The sequence below is a fragment of the Temnothorax americanus genome, unplaced genomic scaffold (genome assembly GCF_048541705.1).
Source record: "Temnothorax americanus isolate GAGA-0224 unplaced genomic scaffold, ASM4854170v1 Scaffold170, whole genome shotgun sequence".
Classification (NCBI taxonomy): domain Eukaryota; kingdom Metazoa; phylum Arthropoda; class Insecta; order Hymenoptera; family Formicidae; genus Temnothorax; species Temnothorax americanus.
The window spans coordinates 110382-134000 of record NW_027509308.1 but is presented as its reverse complement, the minus strand read 5'-3'; the positions used below and the strand labels follow the sequence as shown (position 1 = coordinate 134000).

General features: G+C 41.8%; 2 protein-coding genes across 6 annotated transcripts in view; one reads left to right on the top strand and one right to left on the bottom strand.

The window, feature by feature from the left end:
* Window positions 1–11654, bottom strand: part of LOC143895984 (myb/SANT-like DNA-binding domain-containing protein 3) — a 36161-nt gene extending 24507 nt beyond the window's left edge. For 2 of the 5 annotated variants that reach the window (XR_013256521.1, XR_013256522.1), the window contains exons 1-4: window positions 11099–11654; window positions 9995–10856; window positions 9358–9695; window positions 9073–9190 (exon numbers count right to left, since the gene is read on the bottom strand). Coding sequence is in view for 1 of the 5 variants with exons in the window: in XM_077403526.1 (XP_077259652.1) it covers window positions 8922–9184 (263 nt within the window). In the remaining 4 variants the exon portion in view is untranslated. Of the gene's footprint in view, window positions 1–8921; window positions 9191–9357; window positions 9696–9994; window positions 10857–11098 lie in introns of those variants that run through there. The other 3 variants (XM_077403526.1, XM_077403529.1, XM_077403528.1) reach the window with 3 other exon arrangements.
* Window positions 11655–21110: 9456 nt separating this feature from the next.
* LOC143895977 (uncharacterized) lies at window positions 21111–22685 on the top strand. Its single transcript, XM_077403515.1, has one exon. The coding sequence runs from the start codon at window positions 21420–21422 to the stop codon at window positions 22683–22685; it is 1266 nt and encodes a 421-aa protein (XP_077259641.1). The 5' UTR covers window positions 21111–21419.
* Window positions 22686–23619: the final 934 nt, after the last annotated feature.

Genomic DNA, 23619 nt, shown 5'->3' with positions numbered 1-23619 from the left:
CAGAACGAGAAAAACAGAAAAAGACGATGGACAAGAAAGCACAAAATCCCAAGAAGGATGTAACATGCTACTACTGTCAAAAGCGTGGACACATTGCCAAGGAGTGTCGCAAAAGAATGAGAGACACAGGAAATCGAGACAACGCTAAATCATCAAAGGGAAACGACGATGCAACCAATGTCAGTGCATTTCTTGGAGAAGCTGTAGAGACAGTTTCGACCATCACGAAGGAGGACGTTTGGTTACTCGACAGTGGCGCGTCGAAGTATATGTCATTCCGTCAAGAATGGTTTTCCGAATTGCAACCCTGTGAAAAAGAGCATGTGTTCCTTGGTGATGGCACAAAATGCAACGTCACAGGTCGTGGCAGAATAAACATCAAGAGGTTAATTGATGGAAAATGGATGGATGGAACACTTGAAGACGTACTTCTTGTACCAAGCCTCAAGAAAAATTTGTTTTCAGTCGGCGCCTGCATCAACAAGAATTACAAGATCATCTTTGGAAGAGAGCGTGTTGAATTTCGCATAAACAACGTACTGAAGGCTCAAGGCATCAAGTATGACAATAATCTGTTTCAAATGCTAATCAGTATACAAAACGACAATAGCGCCAATCTAACAGTCTCAAGTTTAAAGCGTTGGCATGAGCGCTTAGGCCACATCAACCACACGTACGTACGTCAATTATGCAAAGATGGGCTAATCAATGGAACCGAAGCGGAAGATGAAAAGGACATGTTTTGTGAAGCATGTCAATATGGGAAGCAACATCGCTTACCTTTCAAGAACGTTTTTGATAAGAAGCCATCGGCTGGAGAGCTCATCCACAGTGACGTATGTGGACCAATGTCACAAGAATCCATAGGAGGATTCAAGTACTTTGTGACTTTCAAGGACGATTATTCAGCCTACCGCAAAGTGTACTTCATAAAACACAAGTCCGATGTCTTCGATAAATTGAAAGAATTCATCAATCAAGTTGAGAATAAGTTTCAAAAATCCGTCAAGACCTTACGTGTAGATAATGGCAGAGAATACTGCAACGAACAGACGTCAAGATATTTGCGTGAAAAAGGAATCAATCTGGAGACAACTGCACCCTACACGCCACAGCAAAACGGGCGAGCTGAAAGGGACAACAGGACAATTGTTGAGTGTGCGAGAGCCATGCTATACGCGAAAAATCTTCCTACATACTTATGGGCAGAGGCCGTAAACACAGCTTGCTACATTCTCAATCGCACGCCAACATCCTGCAATCAAGGTGTAATTCCATATGAGATGTGGATTGGAAAAAGGCCGCGCCTGGATCACATCAAGACATTTGGATCAGAAGCCTTCGTGTACATCAATAAGCAATTCAGAAAGAAATTGGACAGAAAATCACGAAAAGTGATACTGGTAGGTTATGAAGGAGAGTCGTGCAACTATAGACTGCTTGACCTGCAAACAAAGAAAATAACAATATCCAGAGACGTCGTGATACATAAGACAGACGGGCATTCAACATCGGATTCGAATGAAGATGCAGAAACCTCCATTAGTCTAGCACCATCAACGCAAGTGGAAGCTGTGCAAACGGAGAAGATTCAACTTCAAAAGAAAGAGACAGTCAAGAAGGAGAATTCTGAAACAACCAGTGATCGTACTCTTAGAGACAGAAGCGCAATAAAACCACCAGAACGTTACGAGGCAAACGTAATAGAGTTCGATGAGCCAGCAACATACGAGGATGCATTGTCCGGACCAGACGCCAAGAACTGGATTCGTGCTATTGAAGAGGAGCTCAAGGCACATGAGATTAATGGAACATGGACAATTCAGGATCTACCTGCGAACAAGAAACCAATAGGATCTACATGGGTCTTCAAGATAAAACAGGACATACCAGGAGGCTTCCATCGATATAAAGCTCGACTCTGCGCTAAGGGATATTCGCAAAAGCACGGAACTGATTACAATGAGGTATTTGCACCAGTTGCCAGGTACGATTCCATTCGCACAATGTTAGCCAAGGCAGCAAAGGAGGACCTAAAAATTGCTCAGTTTGACGTAAAAACTGCCTTCCTTAACAGCAGTGTATCCGAGGAAATTTACATGGAAATACCGCAAGGGGTCAATCCAGGTTTGGAGGGTAAAGTATGCAGACTTCAAAAGTCTATATATGGCTTAAAGCAAGCATCACGGGTATGGAATCTTGAGTTTGATTCATTTCTAAAGCGTTATCATTTCGTTCAGAGCAAATCCGACCCTTGTATATACATTGGTAGAGTCAACTCGGACAAGGTTTATTTAATCATATACGTAGATGATGGTTTACTCCTAGCGTCGTTAAAAGAAAGTATTGACAAGATACTAAAGGAACTAAGTTTAAGTTTTGAAATCACGATTGGCAACGGTACATGTTACATAGGTATAGAGATTCTTCGAGTACCGGAATCAAAGTTAATTTTCATACATCAATCATCTTATACTAAACGTATCTTGAATCGTTTCAATATGCTAGATGCAAAAGGCAAAAATACACCTGCAAATTTAGGCATGCATCTATCATCACCGCATGATATATTTGTATCCTCAGACAATGTGCCATATAGACAAGCGATAGGTAGTTTAATGTTCCTCGCAAATGTCACGCGACCAGATATTGCCTTTATCGTAAATTATCTAAGTCGTTTTATTTCTAGTTACGATAACGAACACTGGAATTCGGTAAAGAACATATTTCGCTATTTAAAAAATACCATTGACATGGGCATTCTGTATGATGGGTCATCTGGAAATACATCTTTGCAAGGATACGCAGATGCAGACTATGCTGGAGACATTGACACCAGGCGATCCACCAGTGGATATCTGTTCATTCTGTCAAATGGAGCTGTAACATGGGGATCCTTGCGTCAAAGAACCGTTTCACTCAGTACTACTGAAGCGGAATATATGGCAACTTGCGAATCGGTTAAGGAAGCGCTATGGCTTAAACAATTGTTACATGACATCGAACTCCAATGTGTCGATCCAATCGTCATCAATGTCGATAATCAAAGCGCGATAAAATTAACTAACAACTCTGAATACCATAAACGAAGTAAACACATTGACGTTCGATATCATTTTGTGCGTGAAAGATATATGAATGGTGAGATCAGAATAGAGTATGTACCCAGTGAAGAACAGCTAGCGGACATCCTAACAAAGGTATTAAGCAGGGACTTATTCTGTAACCTCAGATCAAAAATGGGTGTCTGTAGGATAACTATAGAAGCTCTCAAAAGAAGGGAGTGTTAAGATTATGTTTCTCTAGCTTCATTTGTAATTGCCGCCAAGCTCGTGTGTAGCGCCCTTATTCTCTAGCATACGGTGCACATGTTTTCCGTTAGCGGCGCTCTCTCGTTGAGCGGTTGGCGTCTTCCAGCGCTTCGCGCGCTTGTTCTCTCGATCCTTCGTTCTCTCTGGTTATGCGTATCGCACCACGCCGATTCAGACTTAGCTATCGTTAGTTTTCTTTTGCGTGCGTGCAATCTACTTAATTTAGTACGTAGAATAAAGTACGTTGTTTTCTCCACAAGTCGTGTACCTGCATTATTTGTTTACCAAGATAACCCTGCTAGAAGATCCAGAGATCCTTTTAACATATAGTCCCAACGGTTGTAATTTGAATGATCAAGTTCAATTATTTCAAGAAATTGCATCAGCAGATGTTGTTGAAAATAAATCCGAGGATTTTTAATGACTAAGTTTCAGGAGATAGATATTGATTTTGAAGAGTCTTATAAACAAGTGTTAATCTCAGTAATTCAAGAAGTCGAAAATTTGGATATAACGCCAATCGACGACGATTATTCTATTAAGGTTTCTCTTAAAGATAAATCTATTTTTAAATATGCACCTAAGAGGTTTACCTGGTCCGAAAGAGAACAGCTCAGAAGGATCACTGACGATTTATTGCGACGAGGTATCATAAAACGTAGCATATCGCCATATTGTGCTCGAGTTGTGTTAGTGCGTAAAAAAAATGGATCATATCGTCTGTGTATAGATTTGCGTCCGCTTAATCAAAGAGTAAATAAGCAATGTTTTCCTTTCCCGGTGATAGAGGATTGTATAGCTCGCGTTGGAAGTAGAAAGGTGTATACTACGTTAGATTTGAAGGACGGATTCCATCAAATAAAGGTTCATCCCGAACACAAAATATTTTGCTTTTGCGACCCCAGATGGTCAGTTCGAGCATTTATATGTTATGACGACGACGACGATGTCCTCACGGTCTCGCCGGCCGTGGAGGAGCGCGCCGTCGCTTTCTTCACTATAATCCCTATCAATATTCGCGATACTGCTCTCCGAAACCCCGATGGTAGCTCGACTGAGTATTTTAGAGATGTTATGTTGGGCGCCAGGTGCGATTCCTCGCACCACGATTCACGAGATCGCAGTATTTCTCAGGCGTGGGCTTCTTTGATCAACCGCGGATGGAATAGGAGAGGGAGCGTAGCGCAATCATCACACTCAAATACATAAAACATTAAATTATATTTCGGTTAAGGCAGATAACAAGTGGACGATAGCGAGTTCCACGGCGAACAAGCAGAATTCGAGCACACGCCACGTGTCACCCCACGAGCGCGATACTCATTCCGTCGCTGAGCTGCACGGCAATCCCGATTGAATTCGCACAAGAGTATTCCCCGACATAAGTTGCAGCGAATTCCACCCGGACGGTCAAACGCGAGATGCTAACCAATAACCAACGCAATCTCCTTAAACAATTACGCAATTTCCCTACGGTCTACCGCGACAACGCTGGGGATCTTCTCTCCCCTCGAAACGCACGAATGGCCCCACCCGTTAACTCGACACAACCGTGGGCCATTAATCCCGATGAAACGCACGTATAGCTACTTACAAATGGCATGAACTTAACCGGCAACGATAACTACGAGGCTCTCTCACGCGCGGGAGCCACTTCTCAAAACTACGGCACGGTTAAGCCAACGGCGTTCATGAAATTCCACGCGACGAAATCACCCGCAACGAAATTACGCGAACGAAATTACTCACAACGAAATCATACGCAACGAAGTACACGGAACGATATCACAACGAAATTACATGTACGCTGACTGTCGGCGGCCGTACGTTTTCATCCCCGAGGCGGGCACTCGCGATCACTTCGTCGCACGGGCCCTCCCGCGGTATGGCGCTCGATATTCTTTAATTACAGCCGATTTCATACTTTACCGCGGCACAACGCGACTCCCGGGAGGGCCTAGGTATTCTCGCGATCTTACTTCGAGGAAGGCTGAGCAGTGGCCTTACAAATTCGTCTCGTTCCGGCGGCTCGTCACTCGCTCTTAGGGCTGGATGTTACCGGGATGGCGGCTCGCTCGACAGTGGCGTTTCCTTGATCCGGCGGGACCACGCAGGGCCCGCGCGCGCCCGCGCGCGCCGGTTTCCCTAGCCTGATCGGTGCTGCGCCCTGGCCTGCCAGCGATCCCTCTAGGCGATCGTCGCGCCCTTCGCGAGCGCCCCTCGTCACTGCGCCCATCCGCCGGCGGTAGTTTTGAAGTCCGCCTATTTGAGACCGGCTGTCCAGGCCGCGTCTCATCGTCCGGTTCCTCGACGGCTAGGCTGGACGGGCCATGGCTCGTCGACCGGGAGCGGTACTCAGCGGTGGTGGCCCCGTTCCTTAACGGGGACCTTCGTCGGGGCGTCCCCCGTATCCGGGCTGCAGTGCTCTCGTGCCATCCGTGACGCCTTGACAGGTCATCTGATCTGCCGGCTGTGGGCCCCAGCGTGACCCGCCCGCCGATCGTACGCCCTCGGAAGCTCCTGGTTGTCCAGCCGTAAGTCCCTCGACGCGGCATAAGCCGTTACACTCGTCGTGACCCTGGCCATCTGCTCCGCACTCCCTCGACCTGTAACGCTCGCAAAAGGTCTTAATCCTAACCTAAAGGCTCGCTCTCCGCCCGCCTCGGGCGGAGGCACCATCCCTGACGCCTCCCTCGGCCGAGCTCCCATCTGGGGTAAGGGACGCGACTTTTGTCACGTCACAATGTATATGCCAATGGGACGTTTGAACAAAGCATTGGATGAGTTAATAAGACTCAGAAAACTCGTTGTGTATATTGATGACATTATCATTCCTTCTGATTCTCTGGAAGAGAATATTAGTGTGCTTAAAGAGGTTTTAAGTCCTCAAGCGTTTTGGTTTTGTATTAAATTATGATAAATGTTATTTCTTAAAATCGTCGGTAGAATATTTGGGATACGTATTATCTGCCGAAGGAATAACTATTAGCTTTCGACATACAGAAGCAGTCAAAAATTTTCCCAAACCTAAAAAGGTAGTTGAAGTTCAAAGATTTTTGGGATTGACTATAATTATTTTAGAAAGTTTGTAAAGGATTATGCAATTAAAGCTAAGCCATTGCAAAATCTGTTGCATAAGAAGGTTAAGTTTGTTTTTGATGATGACTGTCGTCGTGCTTTCAAGTTATTGAAACAAGAATTGATAGCGTACCCGGTGTTACAAATTTATAATCCTAAAGCGGAGACTCAGTTACACACGGATGCGAGTGCGATCGCAGTAGCAGCAATCCTATTGCAGAAGCAGGACAATGGACAATAGGCTCCGGTTGCTTATTTTAGTCAGACTACTAATAAGGCTGAAGCTAAGTATCATAGCTTCGAGTTGGAGATGCTAGCTATGGTTAAAGCGGTGGAACGATGGCATATGTATTTATACGGAATTCTATTTACTATTGTCACTGATTGTATTGCACTAATATTTGCGATGAAAAAGACTAATATTAACCCGCGAATTGCTAGGTGGTCACTTCGTTTGCAAGTGCATAGTTTCAGTATTGTACATCGCGAGGGTAAACGCATGGCTCATGTTCATGCATTGAGTAGAGCCATCGCGTACGTAGAACCAATGCCTATTGAGAAGGAGTTGGAGTATAAGCAGTTGTGTGATCCAAAATTAAAAGAAATCGCGGAAAAACTAGAATTTGAAGATCACGATAAATTCACTTTAATTGATGGTCTTGTTTTTCGGAAATGTTCGGATAAGCCTAGGTTCGTGATACCTGAAGCCATGTTAAATAATGTTATTCGGGTGTATCATGACGAGTGGCGCATTGCGGAATAGAAAAAACCCTCCAGGGTATTTATATAAATTATTGGTACCCTTCATTGAAAAAAAAGGTGTTGGATTATATTAATAATTGTTTGATTTGTTTGATGGCTAATGCATCCAATAATGCTCGCGAAGATAAAATGCAAATAATTGATGCCCCTGAAAAACCTTGTTAAATTGTTCATGTAGATCATTTCGGGCCAATTTCAGAATCGGTCGGTGGATTTAAGCATATTTTGGTTATAGTTGATGCGTTCACGCGCTTTACTTAGTTATTTCCGGTTAAATCTACGGGATCGAAGGAGGTTATTAAGCATTTCACGTCGTTATTTGATACATTTGGCAATCCGAGCGTTTTAGTATCGGACAAAGGCACTGCGTTCACCTCAAATAAATTTGCGGAATTTTTGAGAAAGCAAAATATTAAACATCGTCAAGTTGCGGTAGCTGCTCCGTAGGCGAATGGTATAGTAGAAAGGATTAATAGATTTTTGAAAGCTTCTTTAAAACGATTGGTAGAGGATCAACAATCTTGGTGTTCTACAATTGGAACTATTCAGTATGTGATAAATAATACATTCCATTCTTCAGTGAAGGCTACTCCTTCAAAATTGTTACTTGGATATGAGCAACGTAATCATTCGGATATTGAGTTGGTAGAATCTTTATCGCATTTGGTTGAAGATGAGTCAATGAGGATAGAAGAGCGAGAGGATTCGCGTAAATTAGCTTCAAAAGTAACCAATAAAATTAAGAATTATAATAAGTCATATTATGATGAACGTCATAAAAAACCAACTCAATATAAAAAAGGCGATTATGTTATGATACGAGATAATATATTAAAACCAGGCAAGGATAAAAAATTAAAGCCGTGTTACAAGGGACCGTATATGGTCACGAAAGTATTAAATAATAACAGATACGTAATTCAAGATATACCTGGATTTAATGTAACCTCGAGACTGTATAATTCAATACTTTTCCCAGATCGGTTAAAGTTTTGGATAAAACAGCCAGAGCTTTCTAAGTTTAAAATTGACATTTAGAGTTAAGTCGTTTATTTAAACGTTAATGTAAAATTAATTTAAGAAAGTTTTGCGTGTGAGAAATTTTGCGACAATTAGGTTTAAGTTGGAGTAACAAATCTGTGATGTGATGCCTAAGATTAACAATAAAGAATATATTTTGTTATTTGGTTACTCATAAAATTAATATTCGGTTAAAGTCTTATAATGAGGAGGTGCAATTGTTGTCATAAAGAAAGAGACATTTAAGTCTTGAATGATTAAAATATATTGTGAACATTCGGGTTGAATGTATTCGCAGAATGGCCGAACTGTAAGATTTCGATCGTTTCCGATCTGTCGAATGTCGCGCCGTGCCTGTGTAGGCTAAGAGTAATGTGATTGGTCGCTTGAGATATCGAGTTGCGCCGTAGCGCTCTGCGCATGAAGAAGCGACGGGATTGGTATAGCGTGAGATAAAGAACTCCTATTGGTGGATTCGGGACGAGAAGCGTTAGCGGTCGGCAACGCCCGGCAAGCGGGGAGTCGTTGTACAGCGTCGATGGCAATCGGACGCTTGTATCGAAGGCGCGAATAAAGTTTCACTTTCCAAGCTTTATTTGAATATTTCTCTTGTCTCTCCCTAGCCATCCTTCCTGACATTATTCCCGTGAGAACATTCGCGGTCAGTGCCGTACATTACGCGGTGCGTCAAGAAATTAACCGATTAGTTACAGAATGATTATACTCTGGGTTTTGTCGTATAGGCCGTACTTATTAAACTCGACGAGGACGGTCTTCTGAGGTTCCAAATCGAGACCGTGTAATCTTTCAGCAACTGAATTAACCGCCCGCTGGAGTAACTCTCGATTACATTGTCTATTAGGTCCATACACATATAGTCCAATATCATCGGCAAACTCACACGAGTACACGCCTCCAGGTAGGTCAGAACATATTTTCTTAGTGTAGAGAGAGTACAGAGCCGGACTGAGAACAGCGCCCTGCGAGAGTCCCACATAAACAAGGCGTTCCATGAATTTCTGTGAATTAACAATAAAACGAACCAGTCTTCGGTATAGCCATTTACAAATGAATCTGACGATACTCGTGGTACATTCAAGCGCCACTAAAGTCTCAATCATGATGCGAAAGTCAACGTTATCGTATGCAGATGATACGTCGAGAAACGCAGCAAGCGTGTACTCACCCGAACACAAAGAAGTACGGATGTCCAATACAATCTTAACTAAGTTGTCCGAACAGGATTTTCCCCTGCGGAAACCTTTTCCCTGCACATAGCTTTTCCACGCAAGAAGACAATGAAATCGGACGGATCTTCTCCTTACCAGGCTTATCGATGAACACGACTTGATAGTGCAGCCATTCCTCCGGCAATGAATCGGAGTGCCATATGCAATTAAACAATTCTAGTAAGCAAGTAAGTGCTGATTCGAGTAGTTCCTTAATCATCTTGTACTCAATGCCATCAAGACCCGGGGCAGAATTTTTCTTAATCATTGCGATAGCTATATCCAATTCCGGTCTCTGAAACGATAAACTCAGTGGGGAATCATCCTGACGAATGTCAAGCGGGGGTGATGGATCTACTCCTGCAAAAGGAGTAGCGAGCTTGTCGATAGATTTTTTAATTTTCTCTTCTCTGTTCTTAGTATGCCAACAATTCCATCGGACATTATTCTTGGCGTTTTTGAGAATCCTAATGGTGTTCCAAACATAGCTTAAACTGGTGAAACGATTAATTCCAGCACAGAATTCTTCAAAGCATTTTTTTTCTTAAAGGCAACTGTCTTCCTAACCACAGCGCACGCCCGTTTATAGCTCACCCATGAGTTGATAGATTTGCACCGCTTGAAAGTAGAAAATGCCTTTTTCCTGTCCTGAATAACCTTGTTACATTCCGCATCCCACCATCTATGTTGAACTTTACATTTAGCCGTGCTAACGTCAGGAGGCTTTGGTCTCTTCTTTCTGCCAGATGCAAGGTCAACCGATGTTCTAAGAACGTCAATAAATTTTTTATAATATGTGTCAGTGTTCTCGAAAAAGGAGTCAATATGTGGTATAAGATCCGTCTTAACCGCATTGTCAACGAGTCCGTGAAACAGGGACCAGTCCGTTTTCTTTGATGAAATTCTGTTGGTAGCCTTTCTATAAGGTAGGACGTCACCATCAAGAGTGAAAACAATAGGGTAGTGATCACTGTCCCAAGTCTCATCTAGCTGTTGGTAATCAATCTTATCCATGACACCAGCTGTACCAAACGCCAGGTCAATATTGGAGTTCCGTTGACCTCGAAGACCGACCCTTGATCTAGTATCAGTATTGACGCAGAAGAAACCCATATTCAGCATCGTGTCGTGCAGTGCCTCACCACCCTGCGAAGTAAGGTCACAGTTCCAGGCGGAATTGTGGGCGTTAAAATCGCCCAATATAATCGAATCCATAGTACCAGGAATTCGACCAGCCACGATCTAACATCAGGTGATGTGATAGCATCACGACGATGTTTGTACACCGCCAGAATATTGTAGTTGTTCTCCAAATTTCTAGTTTTAATGCCAACATTATCATACCCAAAGGGTGCATCATCCGGGGATGGTAGGATATCAAATTCAACGCCTTTCCGGACAAAGATCGACATACCGCCGCTATTCAACAGATTTTTGCTCTGTACTATTTTAAAGCCTGAAAAATAGATTCAATTATTTTCTGTACATCTAGTCTCGGTCAGAATCACAATGTCAAAATCTATAACACGTTTGGTTAATTCATTTTTACTGGTCTCGAATCCTCGACAGTTCCATAGTAAGAGTCTGAAAACTATGACGAATAAAGAGGCCTAGACCTCTCGTCCTCAATAGATTCAGACCGAACGACTGATTCATAAGAATCTCTCACATCAAAAATTTCACTCTTAGTGGGCTTACCCCTATCGCTCAGGCGATCCATCAATACCCGAAAATCCAAGTTATTTGATAATTGAAGTAAGATGGGCCATATTTTCCTCATTCCGCTAACAAAATCTTGCGACACCTGTGATGAACCTCCCCCCGACGGAGACTCCCCCGTCGTCCGAGTCGTACTGGACCTCGATCAGGCGGCGCCATTCCTGGCCGATGTCAACATAACACCTTATTGCTTTTCTTTACTAATTTCACCCGCGCGTAAATCAAATCGCTTATAGTATTCTTGATTAGATCTATCCGGAGAATCTCGGGGTCTCCCGCGACCGAAATCCGTCGAGCGCCGGACGGGTTCGGTGCATCGGGACGGAGCCGCTTCCGTCATACGCTGATTATTCTGATTGTCATTATTGCGATTGCGAACTGTCTCGGCATAGGACGCCGTCCTCGGGGAAGGCAGCCTCGGCCAAAGCCCCACATACGTCGAGGTCTCAGTCGAGAGGCCAGGGCGGCGACCACCTCCCTCTACAATACGTCTAGCACTGAAAAAAGATACATTCTTTTGAGCCATTACTATATTAATTTGTTTATTCTTTTCAAAGATTGGACAGTTTCTATAAGTGGATTTGTGGGGGCCGCCACAATTGCGACACTTGACAGGCCTCTCGCATTGACCATGCGATTTTTCTCCGCATGCAATACAATAAATTTTACTTTTACAAGATATTTTTGTATGACCAAACCTGTAACAATAAAAGCACTATCTAGTCTGCGGGACAAATGCCCTAACTTTCAAGCCCACATTATTAGTGAAAATCTTCAGGTCTCTAATACCAACTCCTTTAAAAGTAACGATTATATTGTCAGTTTCCGATAAAATATTTTTCTTTGTCGTATTATCCCATTTACGTCGGTACATTCGTTCTAAGCCAATGATACCCGATCTATTCTGTATTACCGACCATAGCTCTTTGATGGGTGAGGGCCAATCCGCAATAACTCCCCTATTAATCATGGAACGTTGCCCCATAAAAGCTTTTAGTTTATTTGGAATTTTTTCTATTATTTCCAAAGCCAGATTGGCCTCCAAATAGTCAGAGAATTCCGCCTCAGCAGTAAAATGATTCAACATCTCGACAGAGGACGGACAGATCCGATTATTCGTCAAACACGTCCATATTTTTATTAGGTTTTTCCCTTTTCTCGCAGTAGTTTGGTCAGGGGGTAATTTAATGGTAATCTTCGCTTTGCCGAGAAAAATGATGTCATACCTGGAGATCATAGAACGGGCGTGTTGTTGTGTACATTTTTTTAAATTACCGTCGCAAATAGAGTATATCTATAGAGAGTATATCTCTCTGTCCTCTTCAACAACATTGGTCACGGGCAGTTCACGTAAATCAGCCTTAACATAGGCAATAGATTTTTAACTTATCGCGGAAGCCGTGTATTAATGCTGCATCAGCTTTATTCCTCATTTCTTATTTTTTATCGCTAATATCTGTTCCTTATATTTTTCATTGTGCGGGGGCCTTATAACGCTCGGAACTCTTTAGAAAATATATTATGCTCAGAATACGAAAAATATTTTACATAATCTGGAACTCCGAGATTTCGCACAGCGTTTCACTATTATCTCCCGCGGCGCTCGGGCTATATAAAACAATTTATTAAAAAATCATACAACATTACTAGTACCGGGAACTGTTTAGAAAATGCTTCAGTACGCTCAGAACTAAGTATACGAAAAGTATTTTGCATAAATCGGAACTCCGAGATTTCGCACAGCGTCTCACTCTCTATTCTTTCAAGGTACTCTCAGGCGATATTAATTTATTTAAAAATCATACAACATTGCTGGTGCCAGGAACTCTATAGAAAATGCTTATGCTCGGAACTATACGAAAAATATTTTATATGAGCCGGAATTCCGAGATTTCAACTAGCGTCTCAATTCAGTATGCTTATTACATTGTATATATAATTTTGTCTTTATTTTCTTATAATTAATTCTTTTGCTTTTATATGGCAGAACTATTCATCATAGAGCTATAGGATCTTGCAAAATCTGACAAGATATAGTGGTGGAACTCGTGTAAGACAAAGTGAGACGCTGCGTGAATCTATAGCGTCTCAGTTTGTATTGACGCGTTTTTTGGCTTTAATGGCCAGAACTATTTGTTTAACTTATTAGGAACTCGAGAACTATTGAAAAGGAAGCCAGAACTCTCAATAGCTTGTGAGTTTTCACAAAATGAGACGCTAGCTTCACACACACCAAAATGACCTTTTAAAAATAATCATGTATAATCTTATATATTTTATATATAATTATTATATATAATTATATATAGATAATTGGGATAAAGTTCCGAAAACGGTCTACGATTTCGATGAAACTTTGTAAAAAGCTTCATTTGGAGTTAAAATAAAAGCCCTTAAAGCGAATTTTGGCGATTCTTACACAAGAAAGCTATTTTTTAAGATAAAATAGTAAAAAGAATGGTAAGTTTGGTAATTATTTAGTTCAGGCAAGCAACTTCCTGCGACCTTGACCTTGACATATATTATAGAGAGCACTTTCCTGAGTAACTTTCCAAAGGTTTTAGCCGTCGTTCGTTATTTATTAAAAAGTTATTAACAATAAAGTTTAAGAAATATAACAGTTTGTGTCAGTTCTAAGGAAAGTAATTTGCTGAAGTGTATGTGTACACAACACACATGTAAGCGGGGAAGAGGTTACCGTCCCTCTCCCTGCGGTAGTGGTTGGTGGGGGTGGACTTTGCGTGGAAAGTTGAAAGCCCGAACCGTACAATAATAGACCTCGTTTCGCCCTGTAAGCAGGGGTGGGGTGGGGTGAACCTTGCTTCATGTATTAAGTTGAAACCGATTTAAAATCATACTAGCTTGGACCTTGTTTCGCCCTGCTGCACTTGGGAGTGTGTAGTGGACCTCGCTTCGCGTAGAAAGTTTAAAGCCTGAACTGTACAATAATAGACCTCATTTCGCTCTGTTAAGTAGGGGTTGGGTGGGGTGGACCTCGTATCACGTGTTAAGTTAAAACCTATTTAGAATCGTGCTAGCTTGGACCTTGTTTCGCCCTGCTGCATATGGGGGTGTGCAGTAGACCTCACTTTACATGGAAAGTTGAAAACCCGAACCGTACAATGACAGACCTTCTTTTGTTTTGTAAGCAAGGGTGCGGTGGAGTGGACTTCGTTTTACGTAAAAAGTTGAAAACCCATGTGGAACATGCATGTTTTCAATGCCTTTTGAATCAACAGGAAAATTCCTAAAGTAAGATTGTTGACTTGAACAGAAAGATTACGTTAAAGTAAAAAGTGGGAAGAAGTGTTTATAATATATAATGGTAATTTATAATAATTCATAATGTCCTGTAAAATTGTTAAAATATCTTCTTACACTTTTCATCATTTTATCTTGAAAAATGGCTATGTCATGGAAATCGCCAAAATGCCCTTTAAAGGCTTTCATTTTAACCCGAAATAAAGCTTTTTACAAAATTTTAGCCAAATCGGAGATAGACCGTTTTCGGAACTCCACCCAGTAATTTTTCATCAAACTTTACTTTTTGTAAAAAAATGATGCAAAAATTCTTTTAATTATTTTTTGTTATTTTCTTGTATATGTATATTACTTAATAGAGGTTATACAAGAGAAAAAACATATTAACATATCTTATATATATTATCTTATAATATGTAATAAATTCAGTAATTACGGTTACAAAAGATACTTTATTCGCCCCAAAGGGGCCTTAAAGAGCGTTTTTGAGAAACGTACCCAAACCTTTACAAAAAACCTTTACATCCTCCCACTACTCTTTTTTTTACACAATACATCACATATACGCACGTGGCATTTTGTAGGGACGTGCCCAACCCTTTACATATTAGCTTATATACTACGCCTGGCCTTTGTGTGACCTTACAACAATACTAACACCCTCCCTACCTCTTCCAGTGCCTTCCCTCTGGTCCCCCCTTTTGTCCTCTTCGTCTTCGTCTGAACTCATTAGGAGATTTTCCTCCATCTACTTCGTAATTTCCTCCTCTGCCGACCTCCCTTTCCTCCTAATTTCCTCCTCTCTTTTTTCCCCATCTCTTTTCTTTCTTTTATTCTTTTCTCAATCAACTTGTCCTCGTCCTTCATTCTACTTCCTTCTTTTCTTCTTGCTTCAAGTACCTTCCACTTATCCTCCTCGCTTCCCATTCTTACCAGCAAAATTAACCATTCTCCTCTCTGTCCTATCACGTTCACCTCTCTCACTTTCACCTCCACTTTCAATCCTTCCGTAAATAACTGCTTCACCTTTTTTCAATTTGAGTTACCTCCTCCCCATCTCTCTCTCTCTCTCTCTCTCTCTCTCTCTCTCTCTCTCTCTCTCTCTCTCTCTCTCTCTCTTTACCTCTAGTTTGGACAGGCACGCGCCTATTCGCACCTTTCGTGTAACTCGTCCGTCAGCGCCTTGGCTTACTGACGTTCTCTCTCGCAGAATTCGGCTTCGCAACCGTCTATACAATGTTGCTCGAAGATCTGGCAGTGTTCTTGATTTTCAAATTTACAAGCAGAACAGGAACAGTCTCACAGAAGATTTGAGACGAGCCAGGGAGCACTTCAATATGGCAAGATTGTGCGCTATTTCTGAACCATCTAAGTTATGGCGTGAGCTTGCTAACCTTGGCCTTATCCAGTCGCCATTATCCTCTCCACTTAACTTCTTTTCTCGTGATATTCTGAATGCTTACTATGCTTCCATCTCCAATCGCTTTCCTTCATGTTCCCAATCTCAATTTTCTGACATCATCTCATCCATAGTGCCTGACGTACCATTTTTCAATTTTTCTCAAATAACCTTTGACGATCTGCGCTCTTTTATTCCCTCTTCTTCTGTTTCTCTTGCCTCGTATCATGATCAACTATCACTTCATACAATTGCATTGGCCCTACCTCGTATCGGTAATCTCTTAACCTCATTTTTCAACAGTTGTCTGAAACTTAGTTACTTTCCTTCATTGTGGAAGCGAGCCATACTTCGCCCGCTGTCTAAGGTTAAATCTCCTGCTTCCCCTTTAGACACGAGGCCAATAGCCAATCTGTGCGAGCTCTCCAAGCTGTTCGAGAAGATTCTACATAGCCAGATCACCGATTTTATTGAAACTCATCATATTCTCGACACTCGTCAATCTGGATACCGCAAGGGTTATTCCACCCAATCTGCCCTATTGCGCTTATCCCATGATATTAAACTTGGCGTTGATGCAGGTGAAGTTTTAATCCTCGTCCTTTTCGATTTCAGCAAGGCCTTCGACACAGTCTGTCATCCTCTGCTGCTGACCAAGCTCAAACGATTAGGGTTTTCTGATTCTGCCCTTAAGTTAATGTTCTCTTATCTCTCGGGTCGTTCTCAGGCAGTCGTTGACCTTGATGGTGTGTTCTCCGACTGGCTATCTGTCACTTCTGGCGTTCCGCAAGGATCCGTCTTGGGCCCTCTCCTTTTCTCACTATTCATCAACGACATAGGCGCTTTCCTCAGGTTCACCGAGCGTATCATATTTGCAGACGACACTCAGATTTATCGAAGGAGTCTGCTTAACCAACTAAACGTTGCTTTGCAGCTCGTTGCTCATGACGTCGTCGTCTTATCGGAGTTCGCTGCGTGCAATAGACTTACTCTCAATCTTAAAAAATCCAAAGTCATGATTTTTGGGAGTAGGAGTCATGTAAGACATCTCAACCTCAGTGACTTACCTCTCATTTCAGTTAACGGCATCTCCATCCCATTCGTTACTGAAGCGAGAAATCTTGGGGTCTTTATGCGCACCGATCTATCTTGGGAAAGTCATGTCTCACATATCTCCAAGAGAGTACATTTTACGCTTCATAAGCTAAAGTTTCACAAAAATTCCTTATCTCTTGATCTGCGTGTAAAACTCGTGACCACTTTGATCTGGCCCTTGTTGGACTACTGCTCTCTTGTGTACCATGATGTGTCTGACGAGCTTAACACTAAGCTTCAGAGACTTTCAAATTGTGCGATTCGTTTTATTTTTAACCTTAGACGCGATGAACATATTACGCCCTATCGCAATCGGTTGGGTTGGCTGACTGTCAAGTATCGACGCCTCTACTTTCTGTGCATTGAAATGTTTAAAGTTTCTCATAACATGTCTCCAGGCTACATCTCGGAAATTTTTATCGACCCTGATCCTTCAGCTAGACGATCATCACGTCTGGCGCAACCGCATTCTTTCTATGTTCCCATTCACAGAACCGAGGCATATCATAAATCCTTCCATCTTGCCGGAGTTTACATGTGAAACTCGCTCCCTACCGACGTAGTGTCAGCAACGTCTGTCGCCGTTTTTAAAAGAAAGCTTCATCACCATCTTTTCTCGCTTGAACGTGGTCTATCTCAGTGAGTGTCAGCTTATCACTTTATTTGTTCTGCGAGCTCACGTACTTAGCGCACATCCGCCGAAATTATCTAATTATATTGTAGTATAGTTTTGTTTATATCATCATTTTTATTTCAAAATTTAATGTTTATTTTGTTTTTCGTGTACATTTACTCTTGTTATTCATTAATTGCCTAAAGTCTGTGACTATGGCATAAAATAAATAAATAAATAAATCAATCTCTCTCTCTCTCTCTCTCTCTCTCTCTCTCTCTCTCAGCAGGAAGGACCAGGGTCTGCCCCCGATTTCTATTGCCTCTGAGGCTGATCTGGCTAAGCTTCAGTGACCGGCTACAGCAGATGTCGCTCCTCCTGCTTCGTCGGGTCGCCTCAGGATTGCTTGTTTTAACGCCTGCTCCCTTTCTGCCCATCTTGAGTCAATCCAGGTCTTTTTTATGTCTAACTTTTTTCACGTTATCTCAATCTCCGAGACCTGGCTTCACTCGCATATCTCCGACGATTTAGTTCGTATCCCGGGATATTACTTGTTACGTGCTGATAGGGAGGGCAGGGAGGGAGGGGGTGTTGCATGCTATATCCACGACTCGCTGCGTGCGCGGGTTTTGGCGTCGTCGCCGCCCGCTTTCTTGAACGAGCCCGAATTTCTCGTTCTCGATATTCGTGGTGATGCATGCGAGCCTCTCCTATTCTCATCGATGTATCGTAGACCTAGAGGAAAGAATTTTAGCAAATATGTTGACACTCTCACCACATTCATGCATAACTACAGAAATATTATCATTACAGGTGACCTTAATTGTAACCTCCTTGTTACTTCATACGAATCTAATTACCTCAGGGACATGGCTTCACAGTTATCGCTTAACATAGTCGATTCCCAAGCGACTTTCCACACTCGTTCATCCAACTCATGGTTAGACGTCTTTATAGTTGACAGCTTGAGTAAAGTCTCATCGTTTCGTAAGTCTCATGCTCCCTTCATCAATGGCCACGATCTCATTGAGTTATCTTACTCTTTTCAGGTTCCGTCTCTCAATTCTCGCACCTTGGTCCGACGCAGCTTCAAAAGGTTTGATGAGCAAAAATTCTTGCAATCCCTCATCTCCGCATTGTCTTCATCCTTTCCTGAGGACTTTGGTCACACAAACCTTGGCGAGCCTGATCTTGATATCATTCTGAACACAATCACCAAAAATTTTACTGACTGCTTGGACATACACGCGCCTAGTCGCACTTTTCGCGTAACTCGCCCCTCTGCGCCTTGGCTCACTGATGATCTCTCTGCTAGAATTCGACATCGCAATCGACTCTACAATTTTGCCCGTAGATCCGGCAATATTCTCGACTTTAAAATCTACAAACTATTCAGGAACGATCTCACGGTTGACTTGAGACGAGCCAGGGAGAAATTCAACTTGGAGAGATTGAGTACAATCTCGGATCCATCCAGACTGTGGCGTGAACTTGCCAATCTTGGTCTTATCGACTCACCTCTTTCCTCACCGCTTAACCTCTTCTCACACGATCTTCTAAATGCTCATTATGCCTCCATTTCCAACTGCTTTCCTCCCTGTTCTCAATCTCAGTTCTCCGAAATAATTTCATCTATTCCACCTGTCGAGCCAACTTTTAGTTTTTCTCCTACATCTTATGACAACCTACGCTCCTTAATGGCCTCTTCATCCTCCGCTTCTCTTGCCTCTGGTTGTGATCACTTGCCACTGTACCCTATCACCTTGGCTTTGCCTTCCATCGGTAATCTTATTACATCTTTCTTCAATAGTTGTCTTAATTTAGGCTACTTTCCATCATTGTGGAAGCGAGCCATATTACGCCCATTGTCCAAAGTTAAATCACCATCTTCTCCATCTGAAACAAGGCCCATTGCCAATCTGTGCGAGCTCTCCAAGTTATTCGAAAGAGTTTTGCACAGCCAAATCACTGATTTTATCAACTCTCACCATCTTCTCGACAATCGGCAGTCGGGGTACCGCAGAGGTTTCTCCACTCAGTCCGCTCTATTGCGACTGTTTCACGACATTAAATGCGGTGTTGATGTGGGTGAAGTCCTGATCCTTGTCCTCTTTGACTTCAGCAAGGCCTTCGACACTGTCTGTCATCTCCTTTTGTTGACCAAGCTTAGAAAATTAGGTTTCTCCAATCTTGCTCTTAAACTAATCTTTTCTTACCTTACAGGTCGCTCCCAAGCTGTTGTTGACTTGGATGGTGAGCTCTCCGATTGGCTCTCGGTCACTTCTGGTGTTCCTCAAGGATCCGTTTTGGGTCCTCTTCTGTTTTCCTTATTTATCAACGACATTGGCGCCCTTCTAAGATTCACTGAGCGCATCATATTCGCTGACGACACTCAGATCTATCGCAGATGCCTTCTTAGCCATCTCAACACTGCTCTGCAGCTCGTGGCTCACGATGTAGGTGTCATCTCTGAGTTTGCTGCGGCTAACGGGCTGACTCTCAATCTTGGCAAATCAAAGGTCCTAATTCTGGGAAGCAGGCACCAAGTTCAGCATTTAAGCATAAATGATCTTCCTCTCATTTCTGTAAATGGCACCTCCATTCCATTTGTTAGAGAGGCGCGAAACCTCGGAGTCATCATGAGCTCTGATCTTTCATGGAGAAGCCACGTCTTGCACATATCCAAGAGGGTGCACTTCACGCTGTATAAATTGAAGTTCCACAAAAACTCACTATCACACAATCTGCGTGTCAAACTTATTACCACCTTGATTTGGCCCCTCTTGGATTACTGCTCACTCGTTTACAACGATGTGTCAGACGAGCTCAACACCAAGCTTCAGAGGCTTATAAACGGTGCTATTTGCTTCATCTTCAACATTAGTCGTGACGCACTTATCACACCCCACCGTCATCGTCTCGGCTGGCTGTCGGTTAAAAACCGACGTCTGTAGTTTCTTGGTATTAAGATGTTTAAGATTACTCACGGCATGTTTCCTAGCTTTCTCTCGGATATTTTTACTAGCCTTGATCCCTCCGTCAGACGTTCGTCACGTCTTGCGCTACCTCATTCTTTTCACATTCCTAACCACCGTACTGAGGCGTATCGCAGGTCCTTTCACCTCGCGGGTATCTACTTGTGGAACTCGCTTCCTATTGATGTCACTTCGTCATCGACCATCGCCATTTTCAAGCGTAAGTTACACGATCATCTTTTCTCGCGTGAGCTTAGCTCTGTTCACGATCCCATTGTGAGCCTCTCTGATCATTCATCGCTTCATTAAGAGTGTCAACATATTACATATTACATATTAGTTATAATTAGTCAAGTTAACATTACATATTAGTTATTATCAATTATTTTATCTACTTTTTCTTTCCAACCATTCTAGCGACTTTGCTTTGTAGTTTGCTTTCCGTTGCTTACAGTCTGCGCATCACCCTCAGCTTTGCGTGCATCTGCTGTTGTAATACTGTTTTTATAGATCTAATTTTGTTTTTATTGTTAATTGTTACTATTAATTGTCTACTCGCTAACTCTATTTTACATATATACTTCTTTTCTTCTTTGTAATTGCCATTTTGCCTAAAGTCATAGACTATGGCATAATAAAGACCATCAATCAATCAATCAATCAGCAGAAGCAGACGTGTGAAACATCGCTCCGTAAAAGTGTTAATTTTTGGGTGGTTTAGAAGTGAGGGAGAGTGTTAAAAAGTTGTGTAACGAATATCTTCATAGACCGGGGGTAGCCATAAGTGTTATCTAGCCGGAATATGTTGATACATAGACACGAGAACTGCATTTCGTACAGAGGTCATCGAAGCCTCGTACGACAGGTAGACATCGGCGACGAACACAAAACGCTGACGTGTGAAAGTGACGTGTTATAGTGACGAGTCAATTAACTGTCTCTGCCGATATTAGCAGAATGAACGAGGAATACGCCGAGTATCGATGCTCGGCATGTAAGAAGGCGATTAAGAGCAGAGCCATTGAATGTAAAATTTGCCCAAAGCTTTTTTACCATCCGGGATGTGTAAATAAGCATAAAATTATCGATAGAAACCAAGAGTACGTGCCGTGTAAAGGCCCATTTGAGGAATTCGTAATTGATAGTGAGAAGGTGCCGGCGGCAGGGAGAGACAGGACATCATCTACAGGATCTACAGGATCTACAGGATCTACAGGATCTACAGGAGCGTTCACAACATCGAGCAGTGGAAGTAAAGGATCAAGCATGGATATAAAAGTAGACTGGATTATAAGAACTGTCAAAGAAATAAAAGATGAAACGCTGCGTAAAAATGAAATTAAAATAATGATTAAGGAGGTAGTTCATGAAGAATTAAGTAATGTTAAACAAGAGCTGGAAAACTTGAAGAAAATAATACAGGGAATAGAGTATGGATCGAAGGCAGGAACGCAAAGAAGCTACAGTGAAGCGGTTAAAGAAAAGAAGAAAGAAAGTATTATAATTGTTAAGCCGAAAGTGCAACAGGAGAGTGAAGACACGAAAAAAGTGATTAAGGAAAAGGTAGATATAAAGAATATGGCAATGGGAATAACAAAATTAAAAAAAGGAAGCAAAGGAGTAGTAATCATGGGATGTGAAACTGGAGAGGAGGTAAAAAAGCTGAAAGAGACAGTTCAGGCTAAACTGGGAGAGAATTATAAAGTAACGGAGTCATCTAAGTCAAAACCAAAGGTGAAAGTTATTAATATAAATATAGAAGAGATGAACTTAGATGATAATAAACTTATAAGTACGATAAAGAAGCAAAATAAAATAGATACAGTAAATATGCGAATTGTGAAGAGAATGGTCAAAGTAAAGAATGATCAAAGAAAAGGAAATGAAGAAGGATCAATAATAGTGGAAGTAGATGAAGAAACACATGAGATGATATTGCAGAAAGCAAAACTAAATGTAGGATGGAAAAAGTGTCCTGCATTTGATCACATCAGTGTCAAAAGATGTTTCAAGATGTTTCAAGAAACATGCTACAAATGCGCGGGGAATCATAACTCGCGTGTTTGTACAGCGACGGAGAAAAAGTGTGTGAACTGTATGTTCAAAAATCGAACATACAATTTGAAGATAAATGACGACCATGAAGCTATTAGCCGGGAATGTCCGACCTTTATAAGGGCGTTACAGGAAGAGAAGAGGAGAGCAGGCTGGGAAGAGGAATAGCAACGACAGAAGAAAGAAGAAATTTTACTGTATACAAATGCGCAGAGCTTGACAGCGCATAAGGATGAGATTCAACATCGGATTATGAAGAAAATATATCCTGCGTTCTTAGCATTTTCGGAGACCAGATTGACCGAGAATATTGAAGACAGTGAAGTGAACGTTTCTGGTTATAGTATAACTAGATGTAATGCTGAGAATAGAAATACAGGAGGCGTTGTTCTATATGTAAGGAATGATATTGTTTATGAGACAGTGTTAGTAAGAAAATTAGAATCGAATTGTTGGTGTGTCGCGGTAGAAGTAAAAGATAAATTATATAAAGGAGTGATAGTGGTAATATATCACTCACCTAGCGCATCGCACGGGGATTTTATAAGATTTTTCGAGGATATAGTAGAGGAGTTAATAATAAAGGGAGAATGCATGGTAATAGGAGATTTTAATATAGATCTTAGGACGGACTCGTTTTATGCGAAGAAACTGCAAACGACAATGTTAAGTCTGGGTATGAAGCAGTATGTAAATGAACCGACGAGAATCACGAAAGACAGTCAAACAATTATAGATCTAATCTTTGCTAATAATAATAAAACAGTGCAAGTAATTCATGAACCTAAAATTACGGACCATGCGTGGCTGGAAGTTGAGTTGAGTGTGAATAAAAGTGAAAGTAAATATAGAGAATTTAGCGCTAGGAATTACAAAGAGTTTGATGAAGAAGAATTTGTTATGTTAGTAAAAAATAAATTACAGGAAAGTCAGGGTTGGCAGTGTGTATGTATGGGTGTGAGTGAGAAAGCAGAAAAATTTGTCAATAGTATAGTAGACGCGTTAGATATAATGGCACCGAAAAGAAAATCTAGAATTCCGAAAGTGTGGGAAAGGAAAAAATGGTTCTCAGATGAAATAAAAGAAGCTGCGGATAGGAGGG